Source organism: Wyeomyia smithii, chromosome 2 (genome assembly GCF_029784165.1).
Source record: "Wyeomyia smithii strain HCP4-BCI-WySm-NY-G18 chromosome 2, ASM2978416v1, whole genome shotgun sequence".
In the NCBI taxonomy this organism is placed as follows: Eukaryota; Metazoa; Arthropoda; class Insecta; order Diptera; family Culicidae; genus Wyeomyia; species Wyeomyia smithii.
Window position 1 is genome coordinate 122,846,555 of NC_073695.1, and position 15,665 is coordinate 122,862,219.

General features: G+C 39.5%; 1 protein-coding gene across 15 annotated transcripts in view; it reads right to left on the reverse strand.

Annotated features, from left to right (window-relative positions):
• Positions 1-15,665, reverse strand: part of LOC129726097 (putative phosphatidate phosphatase) — a 33,579-nt gene that overhangs the window by 13,306 nt on the left and 4,608 nt on the right. For all 15 annotated transcript variants that reach the window (XM_055682734.1, XM_055682733.1, XM_055682732.1 and 12 more), the window contains exons 3-4: positions 1,911-2,017; positions 1,804-1,848 (exon numbers count right to left, since the gene is read on the reverse strand). In XM_055682734.1, the coding sequence (XP_055538709.1) occupies positions 1,804-1,848; positions 1,911-2,017 (152 nt within the window). The remainder of the gene's footprint in view (positions 1-1,803; positions 1,849-1,910; positions 2,018-15,665) is intronic.

The following is a 15,665-nucleotide window of genomic DNA, read 5'->3' on the forward strand; positions in this document are numbered from 1 at the left end:
ATTCATAATGCAATTTTACTGCATTGTAACATGGTTAATTAGCAAAACATAACGAATTTTATGCATGTGGTATATACATACCGGTGTCCACCTCTGAATATCAATGTTTATTGAAAAATATTCATAAATGGGAATACTTTAACAATATCTGCAATAATAACCACTCCATCGCTTGATTTCGTAACCTCAAACTGTTTTTGATAAACCATATATATACGGCCTATTATTTACATCAGTCAATGAACAGCATCAACTACGGCTTGTAGCGATCCATGCGCATGTACTGCAGACGATGTTGAACTCGAGCTCCCTTGACTTATTCAATATTATTCAATTAATTGATGCCTTCCAAAGCGTCATATTGTTAATGTTCAAATAGATAGACAAATATCATAAAGGTGACGGATCGCAGTTGTTCGGATGTTCTCTGGTTGAAACAACCTAGTAAAAGGGAAGATGTTTGTTTTGTCAGATTATGTGAACAAAAAATACAACAGAATAGAATAACACTGAAGTCGCTTTGTATTCATTCGGCACGGTTAATATGCATTCAGTCAAATTTCGGCGTACGCTACTAAAGACTGATTCAACGAAAGGATTTATGAAACGTGCTGCGGTGTGCACAGTCTTTATCATAAAAGCCACAAAGCAAGCATAAACACATGTCGGATGCGTTTCATCTCCGTCTGAAGCTTGGTGCATTATTGCGTTATTCGGACTGGCAAAGGAGCAGGAATCAAGGTGGTAAGGGTGCAAGATGCGTTCCACAGGGAGAATCATAATAACAAACAATATGTGCCACTATCGCTATATTTGTCATTAGCACCCGACGCTTTGAAAGCGGTTTCTTCGTGGCTAACAAATGCTGCATTTTATATTTCTCGAGATAATAGAAGTGATTCCGAAATTTTATTTGATGTTCCATTTCCTCTTCAAATTTAATAATTAAAACCGATATTATTAACCTAATGTATTTTTGAGGATTGGGATCAAGCTTGCCAACAGTATTTGTTTCCTAAATGAAAAAGTAAAATACATGTTCGTTGACCAAATTCATATGTTATCGTAAAAACTATTTAGACCGCTGTATCGCCTTAGAATAAAAAGAGTATAACTTGGTTATCATAATAAAGATACCAACTTATGTTTAGGCTTTCTTTAATTACAACTGACAGCAATTTAGTTAGAGCAAAAGAGTTTGAAGTTTGCTAGTCGGTTATATTTTTATTAATTTATGTAGCAGTGGATCATAAAAAATCCATATCCATTATTGTTTGGATTTTGTTTGGCTCCTGCAATACCACCACTAAACATTCTAGCACAACTTGAAACAGATACCCGCGTGCAACACACTTAGCACATACTTGTTTAATGATTGATGCTCATTCCCCTTTTTTCTAGTTATCATTTGTTCTTCTTTGCTAGATAAAAGTGACGTTAAAGCGCTAGATGCCGATCACACCGATACTCCATGCACTATATAAATATCTGTGGCAAGAGTTTAGGTGCCGGCTTAGGTCACTGTGCTCTGACAGTCGATTTGTATGTCTGCTGTTCACCGAACCGACCAGGGAATAGTGTCTGACTGAATGCTTCGTTTCTACCCAAAGCCAAGATTAAAGGAAGTAGTGAACTGCATTATCAAGGGCCATTCACGTTCTCTACCGCCTAAGAAGATGTAACGTGACTCGCAGGCGGGTAGATAATGTTACGTATAGAATGATCTTATTGGAATTATGGCAGATGAGTTATTCTACAATCTATTAAAGGACTGGGCGAACAAGATTCTAATGGTCTACTTACCACAAAAATAGGAAGTGCTATTCCAATGATGTACAGCATCCAATTCTGGAAAATAACGGTGAGCATGTGAGCAAGAATAAAGTAAGAATGAAATCACATAGACTTACCGTGACGGTCGAGTCGTGAAACGGATGCATTAGTGACTCATCATCACAAAAAAATCCTCTCTGGTACGGTTGGCCGACAAGGAAAAATATTAGAATAGGGAATCCGACTGGAAGTTGCGCACAATAAAAGAAAAAAATATTTACTCAGTAATTGTATGCTTGTTAGGTGCACAGGAGGTATGTCAATTTAATGGCGCGACAAATTGTGGAGAGCCATCAACAGGTTGCGACAACCCGTTTGCTTATCTAGTTTCAATATTTGTACCTGCGCAGGGCTTTTAAGCATAATACAAATCCTACTTTGTCTCGACATTTTCAGCACGAAGGAGATTTAATAACCGAACGGAGCAAAAACTAATAGAGAGAGAGCAAATAAATCGCTTTTAGATGACTAACATTTTGTTGTGGAACGTTTTAACAGATTTTTTTTCGCACAGAATTTTTACTTGAAACCGAACAGCATCTCAAAATTTCAGATCGACCAATACAATGGTTCTTGACTTATTGTGTTGACCGCGAAGACCTTTCTCGAAAAATAAATTTGAAAGACTTGCCACTCGTATGATTTTTCGAAATGTAAATAGTAAATTGGTTGCAATTTTGGCTCTGGATTGTCACGTAGAACTTAGTTCGATCGGTTCGCTTCGAAATTGAGTTTTTGTGAAGTAACGTTTCCCATAGCGTAATAAAACTTAAGGGGGCCCCTCAACTAGAAAGTCGAAAAGTAATGAATTTTCGTGATTTTTTTTTCGGATGTTCAGAGAAAAGTGAAGTGTTTTGGTGATTTGGCTATTGCTTAAGGTATATTTGAAGATGCATTTTGCATATCGTGGATGCAGATTTAGTGAGTATTACGCTGTTGGCAGCGGGTCTCCTACGAAAGGCAGAAAATCAAAAGGCAGAATCACGAAAGGCAGAATCACGAAAAGCAGAATTACGAGAGGCAGAATATTTCATAAGGCAGAATAACGAATGGCAGAATCAAAAAATGGTCTATTTTCTTATTAACAACACACACTCGCGGCCTTTGGCCGACTCTATTGTCCAAGTGTATGCTGTCCTTACTCGCTACCGCTCGTTCGGACTTAACTAAGGGAAAGAAACCTGTTTGAATAATCCTAGAAAACCAGTAGATCAGTTGTTTGTATGCGAGAGGCCGCCGCTTCCGACGGCGGGTCGGCGGCCGGCTCGGACCGTGGAAACCACGGCGGCTTTGTGCCGCCTCGGTTCCTTGCCCTCGATTATGCGTCTTCGCCGTATGAATTGTTTTATGTTAATTATAATCAACAAGCCGTTGAGACTAGTGTAAGTTATACCTACCATCGAAAAATTTCTCTCCGCGATGCCGTGATACTTTTTAAGACCTGAGCCAAACCAGTTTGCGCGTTTCGGATCTAATAATTAGGCTTGATTTGCACCTCACATCAAAACTGGTCATTGCTTGTGACCAGTTATAATGTCTGGTTACCAAATAATATTAAATAATAAAGGTAGAGTAGCAGCTTTGATACCGTGACCAGGATTCGCACCAATTTGTCATCACGCACTTGGCTATCGTGAGTCAGATTTTGCTACCTGGGATTCTGCCTTTCGTGCCCTTCGAAATTCTGCCTTTTGAAATATTCTGCCTTGTGTGTACGGTCATAGAGTTCTGCCTTTCATGAATCTGCCTTTCGTGCTTCTGCCTTTCGTGATTCTGCCTTCTGTGGCGAACCCGTTGGCAGCTGGGAACGTGGATGCTCTCTCTAAATCAGTACCTAACTAGTGGTAAGTTTTTCTCAACATCTACTGAACCGATTTGGCTGAAATTATTTTTACAACATGTAAAACTGGATTATCTAACTTGGTACATAGTCGTTTTTAAAGATTCCCGAAAATTGCTCAAATTGTGGCTATTTCAGTAAAAAAATACTTTAAAAACATGGTTTCCAGAAAAACGCTGCCAACAGCTTATTATTCACAATATTTGCACCCACAGCATGCAAAATACATTTTCAAATATACTTTAATCAATAGCCAAAATATCCGAACACTTCACCTTACCCTAAACATCCGAAAAAAATGATGAGAAATTATTATTTTTGACTTTTCAGAATAGAGTTCCCCTTAAGTGTCAAGCAAAAAAAAAAAAATATACTTTTATCGGTATTCTTTGCAAATAATTTGTTCATATCGATCACCTTCTGCGAAGGAATTGCATTGATACAAGTGTATTACGCTGTTGCTATGTTTTGATGTACCGTAAACTGGTGTGACTTTGATCACTTTTGACGTGGGACTACGTCTTTGTTTACTACACTGGTATGTATTCTGTGAAATTGGAAATGAAACTGGTAAATGTTGCGTCAGATTTCAAACGATAATAACAGGACAAGGACAAATTTACGCGAACAATTAACCAATCACATGCGAGCATTCCTAGCACAGACGACATGAATAGACACCTACCATTCCTGTGATATTCTCTGTATCAATATCTAAAAAAAATGACAGTCTCCCCGTCCTAATAGGTCAATTTATGTTTGCTTTCATAAACCTAGACTAATTTGATGTCTCGAAGGTAAAGGGTTTTCGAAAAGTTTGAAACAACCCCTTTTCTTGATCAATTTCTAAACCAGCTGTTAGAGCGTAATAGAAACTGATGTCTTGAAAGAAATTGGGCTTCAAATGGTGAGTCGACGACTTGGAAGGAGCGTCAAACTTAGCTTCGGTCCTCACAAGTTCCTATCTCACGCCTCCAGGAGTCATATGATACAATAGACTACCAGTTAAAACATGGACACAACTGGTTGGCGTTGCCTGGACAATGTTGTCATCCGACAATAGCTAAGTGAGAAGGTGCGACGCGATCGTTGGCGCGGTAACCATATTTCGGCGGTAGAGGAAATGCTTCGCCAACCCGAGCGTCTGTCCACCAAGATGGTGCGGCTCAAAACAGCGTCTGATCTCCATGTTAGGAGCGGCTGATCAACGTCCTGGTGTCAGCGTGGGACTCTAATCAGAGCTGACACGATGGCCCTCCGGCGAGACAGGGGGTTGGGGAAGGCCCAACAAGCCGCCTCGAAAAACACCAAATGTTGCAAATATCGAAGAAGTTAATACGGATCGGAACAATCGGCACAGACCTAGGCGACGAAATAAGGACTACGATTGGAAACTCGGTACATGGAACTGCAGATCGTTAGGCTTTCACGGCTGCGACAGTTAAGATCGTCATCGGTGATATGAACGCTCAGATAGGACGGGAGGCAATGTACAGACCGGTGATAGGGCCGAATAGCCTGCACGCCGCATCAAATGATAACGGCCAACGATGTGTGAAATTTGCAGCCTCCCGCGGTATGGTAGTCAGAAGTACCTTCTTCCCCCGCAAAGACATCCACAAAGCCACCTGGAGATCACCTGACTTACAAGTGGAGAACCAAATCGACCACGTTCTAATCGATGGTAAATTCTTCTCTGACGTCATCAACGTTCGCACCTACCGCAGTGCGAATATTGATTCGGACCATTACCTTGTTGCAGTATGCATGCGCTCAAAACTTTCGACGGTGCGAAACACGCGTCAAAGTCGCCCACCGCGACCAAACATCGGGCAACTACGGGACGCCGAGGTTGCACGGGAGTACGCACAGCAGCTGGAAGCAGCATTACCAACGGAAGAGCAGCTTGGCGCAGCTACTCTTGAAGATGGCTGGAGGGACATTCGATCAGCCATAGGTAGTACTGCTGTAGCGGCGCTTGGTACTATGGCTCCGAACAGGAGAAACGACTGGTTTGACGACGAGTGCAAACAGTTAGTGGAAGAGAAGAATGCAGCACGAGCGAGAATGCTGCAACACCAAACGAGGGCGAACGTGGAGCGCTACCGACGCGCACGGAACAGGCAAAACTCGGTCTTACGGAAGAAGAAGCGCCAGGAGGAAGATCGAGATCGCGAGGCGATGGAGGCACTGTACCGTGCGAATGACACACGAAAGTTCTACGAGAAGCTGAACTGTTCCCGCAAAGGCTATGTGCCACAAGCCGACATGTGCAGGGACCTGGGCGGCAACCTTCTCACGAACAAGTGTGAGGTGATTGACAGGTGGAAGCAGTACTACGATGAGCACCTTAATGGCGATGTAGCAGAGGACGACGACGGAGTGGTAGTAGATCTCGATGTACGCGCAGATGACGACAGAATCCCAGCCCCTGACCTCCAGGTGGTAAAAGAGGAGATCAGCCGGCTGAAAAACAATAAAGCCGCTGGAGCTGACCAACTCCCCAGCGAGCTGTTAAAACACGGTGGTGAATCACTGGCTAAGGCGCTACACTGGGTTATTGCCAAGATTTGGGAGGAGGAGGTAGTACCGGAGGAGTGGATGGAGGGTACAGTGTGCCCCATCTACAAAAAAGGCGACAAGTTGGATTGCTGCAACTACCGCGCAATCACGTTGCTGAACGCCGCCTACAAGGTACTCTCTCAAATTCTGTGCCGTCGACTATCACCGTTTGCAAGGGAATTCGTGGGGCAATACCAAGCGGGATTTATGGGTGCCCGCGCCACCACGGACCAAATATTCGCGGTACGGCAGGTCCTACAGAAGTGCCGTGAGTATAACGTGCCCACACATCACTTGTTCATCGATTTTAAATCGGCATACGACACAATCGTTCGAGACCAGCTATGGCAGATTATGCACGATTACGGCTTTCCGGATAAACTGACACGGTTGGTCAAGTCGACGATGGATCGGGTGATGTCCGTAGTTCGAGTTTCGGGGGACACTCTCGAGTCCCTTCGAATCTCGAAGAGGGTTACGGCAAGGTGATGGATTATCGTGCTTGCTATTCAACATCGCTTTGGAAGGTGTGATACGTAGGGCTGGTATCGACACGAGTGGCACAATTTTTAGAAGGTCTGTTCAGCTCTTTGGCTTCGCCGATGACATTGATATTGTAGCACGAACCCTTGAAAAGATGACGGAGACGTACATCAGACTGAAGGCTGAAGCCGGACGAATTGGACTGGCCATAAACGCATCGAAGACCAAGTACATGAGAGGAAGAGGTTCCAGAGAAGACAGTGTCAACCTCCCGCCTCGAATTCATATTAGCGGTGATGAAATGGAGGTGGTAGACGAGTTCGTGTACCTGGGCTCACTGGTGACTGCTGACAACGACACCAGCAGAGAAATTCGTCGACGCCTTATGGCAGGAAATCGTGCCTACTTTGGACTCCGGAGGACACTCCGCTCGAATAAAATCCGCCGCCGCACGAAGTTAACCATCTACAAAACACTGATCAGACCGGTAGTCCTCTACGGTCACGAAACCTGGACTATGCTCGTGGAGGACCAACGCGCCCTTGGGGTTTTCGAACGAAAGGTGTTGCGTACCATCTGTGGTGGAGTGCAGATGGAAGATGGATCATGGCGGAGGCGGATGAACCACGAGTTGCATCAGCTGCTGGGAGAACCACTCATCGTTTAAACGGCGAAAATCGGGAGACTACGGTGGGCTGGGCATGTCGTTAGGATGTCGGACGACAACCCGGTGAAAATGGTTCTTGATAACAACCCGACTGGAACGAGGCGACGGGCCGCACAGCGAGCAAGGTGGCTCGATCAAGTGCAAGACGACCTGCGAGGCCTCCGCAGACGACATGGCTGGCGAGCTGCAGCCATGGACCGAGTTGAATGGAGACGACTTCTTCGAACAGCAAGGGACACTTCGGCCTGGAGCTGACTGGTAAGTAAGTCTTGAAAGAAAACATGCTGGTAAAAGCAACAGTACCGTGGAGTATATGTGGTGCAGAGCGTTGCTAGTTTTTTCGTCGTCTATCATTGCAGCGGGCACGACTTCTATTCGCGTGCAATCAAATCTGCAATGCTGCTACTGTTGGTGATTGAAAGTTTAGCTCATGAATATGATTACCATAAAAAACATAAATTACTCAACAAGAATTGAACATTGTTGCAACGGTTATAAGTTATTTTTATTTATTTTTTTATCTTAGATATTCACGAGTCGTTAATCGTTACCGACATAATAGCGAAAGAGTAAGTTCCTAAAAATATTAAGTTATAGAAGAGTAAGAGCTGGCGAGTGCTTATGAATTTTTATTCAGAATCTTTTTTGTTTACATTTCAACATTGATAGATATTTTTTCAAATTTTTATCTTTACAAATAAAATAATATACTTATATTAGCTGTTATCGTAATACAGTGAATGTAATTTTTGGCAAATGAAACAACTTTGTGAAGCAAAAAACCAAAATGAATCCTTTTAAACTTTGACTTGGTTGTAATTGTTTAATGTTGTTCGCACAAAAAAAAACACTACAAGCACAACATCACCAATTGTAAATGAAGTACTTTCGAGTGTAATTAAATATATTTCTAAAAGAATGAAGGGGAGGCTGAGAATTTGAATACGTAAATCACTGAACAAACGAATTTATTGTGTCTGTAATTACAGTAATTAGAGTGTTTAGTCCCACGTCACCCTTTCATACAACCCTAGAGCTGTATACCTTGTAGTATTTTTAATATATCTTAAATATTTTAAGAATATACTGAATATAAAATTGTTTGATATTTTTAAAATGAGTACTGACATGCATTGAGCAAGATTCAGTCATTACTTTAAAAGTTAAGCAAGAATTCTGCTGTTTCTGAACATGCTTTAAAATTTTTGCATCAATCATTATTTTGATCGCTTCATTGTTTCGATAAATTTGGAGTGAAACTTTGCTGCTTTGACAAATCTGAACAACCTAAAACGACTTCAAAGAGTTTTTAAATATGAGAAGCAATTTGGAGGCTATTCACATTCTACGTAAACAGTTTATGTAGGCGAATGTCCAAGATTCATACAAAATTTTTAGAATGTGTATGAACGATTGTCCATTAAGAGGGAAGGGGGTCCAAAATCACCAAAAACTTGTCCACGTGGAATATAACTTATCTAATGGTCCACAGTTGCATGTTACGTGACGTCTTGGGTTGTCGTTAAAAACATGTAATACACTGTCAAGATTATTGGGACTCAATATTGTGTTTGAGGAAAAAAATGCAAAAATAATAATGAAAATCGTTGTATTAATATTTCCTTATCTTAAGAACTAATATGGGAACAAAATAATCAAACTTTACGTATCGTAGCTTGTTTTTTGTATCTGCTTGAACCAATTGTTTGTATGCGATAAAAATCGCTCAAAACCTTTCTTTATTTTCAATCTATATTTTAATATGCGAAACGCTATTTAAATAGAAGGAAATGCATGAATAGTAGCAATGTAGACATACCTAAACATAATCAGTGAAGATTACGTCAAATCTCAAGTTTACGAGCGTTTTTTTTTTACAAATTCAAAAAAGAGGTAGAGTGATCTGAGTCACCCCGCTTATTAAAGTCACCCCAGTTTACGTTACTTTAGGAGTTTTGAATGGACTTGAAAACCCTAATGGGGATAAACTGAGCCTTGTTATCAAGTGACGTGAGTATGGGTTTATTTTCCTCCATACTCAACTTTCCTGCTTTTTTTCCTCTATGGGCTTGGGCTCACTGCGCCCATAATCGTTGATCTATTGTGGAGTATGCCCGAGTGTCTGCTGTATCTTACAGTTGAGCAATGGCATGCTCATTATTCATCCGTGCTGGTGTGTAATATGAATTTTCCCCTCCCTTTTACACGCTTATTGGATTCGAATGGCCTGATTCTACTAAGATTCGAACACACGCACGCCCATCCGCACTATAAGAGCGCAGTTAAGCCGCTTATATTGGGTAGAACATTTGCTGTTGATGGTTAAGGTAGCCTTAATATTTATGGGAACTGCTTTTGTTTACTATAGCAAACGATGAGGTATATGCCGATACTTTGACTCAATTTTTGTTCATTCGACACAGGTCAACTATTAATGAACAGATGGGTTAAATTTGAATGTGATAAAAAATCTGGTTTAATGTGAAGGATGATATAAACATTGTATTCAAATAGTATTAATGCGTACATGCCTAAGGTATAATCCTTAAGTTTAAGATAGCAGTAGTCACACAGATTGAAAAATATGATCATTTGTTAGCAGAATAATTATTGCTACTGTAAATTTCTTTTAATTTTTATATGTATTGAGTTTTCAAAAATATAACCTTAGATTGCTGTTTTTTGACACGGTTGAAAAAGATGGACAAACCGATGAGAAAAGGGAACACTAACATAAAGGTTGTAATACGATATATATTCTTGGTTTCAAGTGTTTGTCGACAGTCTTAAATTACGCTTGGTTGGAGAGAGTAAACTAGGATATGGGAAAATATCCACGATTCATATAAAATCCACAGAATTAATATTATGTTGTTATGAGCCAAAAACCTGTTCACGTGAAGTTGACTCATGTGGAAGATGAATTTTAACCAGTAATGGAAAAGTCTATTTCAAAATATTCCAGCAAAAGATGATGAAAAATGATGATATTGATCAAACATAACTTGGGCAGCACAGTGCGGTGTTTTCACCATGGCTGCTTTCAACAGCCTCTAAAAAATCCAAATTTTGAGTTGTCACCTGTTATATATGTAGAACTCTTGTATAATCCATTTTGCCCGACCAATTTTTTTCTAACGATCGTACTGCCGGTACCCGGATAACTGTCCCATAATGAAAAACAACGTGTTGAGAAAACGGCGATTTAATATTATCCGTGAATTTTCGGATTTCCAGCAATTACATCCAGAACCAATGACCATAACAGTTTCATGGCACCACAAGTTTATCGTTGAGAACAAAAAACCATGGATGGAATTGGTTTCACGTTATATAACTTGAAAAAAAGACAAAATGGGACAAAATATGCGGGTAAATTTCAAAAGTACTCGCATATTTTGTCCCATTACATATAAATTCAACCAGCAACCGGCAGTATCATTGGCAACGTAGATTGTACTACAGAAAAACAACATTAGTCTAGTTAATTAAATGACATACTTCTAGATGCCTAAAATAATCCCATATACACTAGTCTGGAGCAAAATTATATGTTTGCAGTTTGTACCACTATGCAGTGGGACTGTAATGCGGGTACTTTCAATATGGGACAAAAACGTATCAATTTTAATTTTTTTCCAGAAAATATGATAACAATTAAGTCGATTCCCGATGATAACTCAAAAGTGACCAAAATCAGTATGGGACAGTTATGCGGGTAACGGCAGCGTAGCTCTTTATTGAAACCTCGAGACGGCGGGATTTTCACTGGATACTGAATGGTAGACTACATAAACAGTTTACCGTCGAAACCAGCGCACCTCGTTTTGACCTGGAAGTGCACTAACTGCTGTCAAAACCCTTCTTTATTCGCTCGATTTTGACCCAGTTTTGACCTGCCGTGCTGCCCGAAGCGCACTGTAAAATTTGTCAGCTTCAACCCACCACCGCACGTGCTAAGTTCGTAAACAATTATCTGGCATCTCTTTCTTACTTGCGTCTTAGATGGCGATGACGTTTCATTATTCCTCGGCAGTTTTGCCCGCACACAGTGGAATAAAGAAATTCGCTATAAGAGAGTATATTTTGTGTTGTTTCCAAGTTTGACATTTTGCTCACTGAAAATGAACAATGCATCTCAAAAATATTCATTCCTTTTATAAGAAGTATTCGCAACACTAAGTTACGATAAAATTATCTTATTTGTGTAATATGAACTAAGAGAAAGGCAAAAATGTACACCTCACTCGCAGTGTTTGTCTTTACCTACTTTTGCCTAAATATCTCAACTATCTTATTTATTTCTCAAACATATTTCTGTTGCCATTATTCACGGTAATTAGGTATCCCTCTAGATAAACTTTTGCGAGAACGTATATTTTGGAAACCACTATACTTAGGGTACTAAGTTTTTGTACGTAATCATAAACACAAAGCTATGCCGAAACTGCGTGAATACCACAAAGAAAAAAAATAATTGAAAACATATATTTTATCGAGTTTTATGCCCAAAATGACGTTGTTTTGTATAATTTCATGTTCATAACAACCCACGCAATTTCGAAACTCTCAGTTCGAAACCTGCATAAGATATGAAACTACGACGTTGATAACATGTGCGCATATAAGTACATGCCTATGTGAAACTAAAAGCGGTACAGAATACCATCAATACGAAGGAATATCGAAAAAAAAACTGTAATCAGCACATCATTCACTGTTGATTGTATTACACAAATAAGCTCGAGGCATGTTTTATGACATAAAAACATGTTCCGCTTGCCGATAATTTGCAGGTTCACAATACGACGCAAAGAGATGGCAAACGATGAAGGTCTTGCGTATCGAAGAATAAATTACAGTAGGTATGTGGGATAACTATTTGTGAAAGAGCACAGGGTTTTTTTGCATACTATTAGCATGCAAATAATTCCCACCATGAAAGTAGTATATTTATGTACCTACATGATGAAAAGCATCGTAATTTGCTTTGTGCTCCTTTAGTAGCTATTGTCCCTTTTTAGATGATAAGGGTATCCACGTAGCGCTCGTATACAAATATGCAGTCGTAAGCTGTGTATCTTCCATTTTTTTTCCCTGTCGGGGACATATTACCACTGCGACCAGTATTTAGATTTATTGTGGTGTGTCCTCTTTTGCTGTATACCTTTTTGAAAGATATTGACCATTACATTTTTTAGTGGACAACATCTTAAATTAAGGCATTATCCCAATCTGGTATTATTTTGCTTATAAACTCTAAAACTGGTATCCACGTAGCGCTCGTATACAAATATGCAGTCGTAAGCTGTGTATCTTCCATTACACGTCAATGGAGTTAAATATTTTAAGGGTTTTTGTATACGAGCACGTCATCAATACTAGAGATGGTCGGGTACGGGTATTTTTACCCGAAACCCGTACCCGACGGGTTCGGGTCGGGTACGGGTAATTTAAAAACCAAGGCTTCAGGTTCGGGTCTGGTACGGGTTTTAAAAATTCTCAATTGGTCGGGTGCGGGTAATTCGAGTTTCGTGTTTTATGAGAATTTCAAGCCTAGGTGTTTTCTAAGTGTCGATAATCGGAAAGATCAGAGATGAAATCGCCCATTTTTACTCAACGAGATTCGGACAGTTGTCGGCAGTGTTTGCACCAAGGGATCGACATCATGCATCATGCATTTTCGGCATCTTCCCCTTACTATTCATTTAATAGACATATATAATTTTAAACCACAAGCAACACCACAGGGCGTCCTCCTCACAGAAGCAGATTATATAGTTTTTGCACGACCCCTCAAATTAACCAAATTTTGCGAAAAAAATGCTTTTTTTACAACAATTAAAACAATATAGATAATACAAACTAATAACAAATCAACTTTTTCTTCGACGCCAAAAAAATCCAAGCTTTCATTGAAGCTGCGGAGCGTTTCAAAGTAATGAACTTTTTTGAAAAAATATGTCATAAGAAAAACAGATTTCATGATACAACACCCAAATTCGGGTTTATGCACTTGAATGTTATAGTAATAAAGGAAAAATACAGTCAAACCTGTTTTTGTGCAAGGGATAGGGACCGCACAAAATAAATCGCATAAAAAAAATATTTGAAACTTCACGTGCAGCTATAGAACAATGTTTCCACAACATTATTGAAAAAAATATTTTATTTTATGTGGTGGACAGGGACCGCATAAGAAAATTCCCAGTTAAAAATAACTCGAAAGTTGATGATTCTGATTGAGAATACCTATGAAAACAATTTTAAAATCAATTATTAATCAATCTGATTGATAAACGTAACTTTTTCAATCATACTAATCTTTTTAACCGCTATTCTTTGTAGGCTAGCAATATGTGACTTTCCCTTTGTAAAACTTGCTCAAAAAGTGATTTTTTTACGCAACACTTATGTAATGCGTTGAAATTCATTCCAAGGATCGGAAAAACTAAATGACTGGAAATCTTGTCGAATGGTCCTGTGCTGGTCCTTTTTCATATATCGCACAAAAAAAGTCGCACAGTTAAAATAACCGCATAAAAAAGTCGCACAAAAACAGGTTTGACTGTAATATGAAACAGTTAACGTAATTTTTTTTTTAGACTGATGGCCAGCGATTCCCCACTGTGCATTGAGATGTTTGGTACGAAGCCAATATATGAGATTTGACAGCGATAGCATAGGTTTGCACTGTGTCCAGGGATGCCGCATGTACAGAAATATGTGTGATTTTTTGAATGATTCGATGACATCGAATCTGTACTAAAAAATTATAGGTTTTTGGCAAATGCGGTGAATTATAAAAATTGTTTTCAAGTTATACAAACAATGTAACTTTGACCTTACTATAATATTTAGATTTCAGGTTGCTGCGATGCTCACATAAACTCGTCGTTTATTTTAAACTTTACCAGATATACATTTTACATAGTGGACCCCTTTCTTATAACGAACCACCCGCCTGGAACTCTGGGTTCATTTGAATTAAATAAAATAAATTGAATTAAATTAATAAAAAAACAACACTTATGACGGGTCGGGTACCGGCATTTTCGGCGATTTTTTTCTTTCGGGTACGGGTCGGGTACGGGTAGTTGGAATAGATATTTTTCGGGTTCGGGTCGGGTACTGGTATATTGAACAAACCAGACTTCGGGTTCGGGTCAGGTACGGGTTTGAATATTCTCGAAGAGTCGGGTACGGGTAACAAATTTCCCATACCCGACCATCTCTAAACAATACTCCTAATCGTAGTTTATCAAAAAGTGAATATTCTCCATAATTTTTGTTGTGTTCATAACATATTTTGGGAAGTGCTACTTCATAATTGGGTTGTTTAGCTATATCAGTTTTTACGTCATCTGAAAGAGCTCCATTTTTTTAGCAAAACGTGATTTTTAGAAATTTTCTGTCGTTGTCCTCCAATTTTTAAATCACGAATTAAAACTGCTCGAAATCGCTACAATGACAGTTCGCCCATATACCAACTGTCATTGTAGCGATTTGAAGCGATTTTTATTTTTCATTAAAAAATCGAAGGGCAATGATATAAAATTTAAAAAAAAGCACGTTTTGCTCAAAAAACTACACTCTTTTACCCGATAAAAACCAGAACTCCGTGAGTAGCTAAACAACCTAATAGGCAGAACATGATTTTTAAAATTTATAGCCGTTGAAATAATTTACTAGGTAGAGAATTTCTTGATATTTGAGGAAATTGAGGTATTGTAAAAATAAATAGAACCCCATTTAACACTTTACGCAATGCGTTAAAAGTATTGCAAAACTTTGAACTCATTTTTCTCGTTTCCTTGATATAAAACACAGGACAAACATACGTAGATTATTCCATATCTGCTTTTGTGGATCGATACGATAACGTGGTATTGCTCTATGACAATGTCAGGCCTCAAGTTGCCTCCCTGAAGTAATGCCTAACGGCGGTCCCGGGGAGCCCAAGGGCTTTAGCTGTCCAGCTTAAGGTTGCTCAGCATGGGTAAAAGCAGGCTTCAAGTTGCAAAACATAAACTTAATGATTAGAAATGAAAAACATTTTATTAAGGAATTACTAAATTTCGCCGTTAAGAGTTTTAAGTGGCAGGAATTTGAATATGCACGTTCAAAATCGAACATTAGATTACAATTACAGTAACTGTCCGCTAACTGGGTGCTGTTTAACTGAGCTGCTTTTTAACTGGGCGTTCGCTAACTGGGCTAGAGCCCAGTTAAAAAGCAGATGAACGTCAAAAATCAGCGTTTGGCATATTGCTGTCAAAA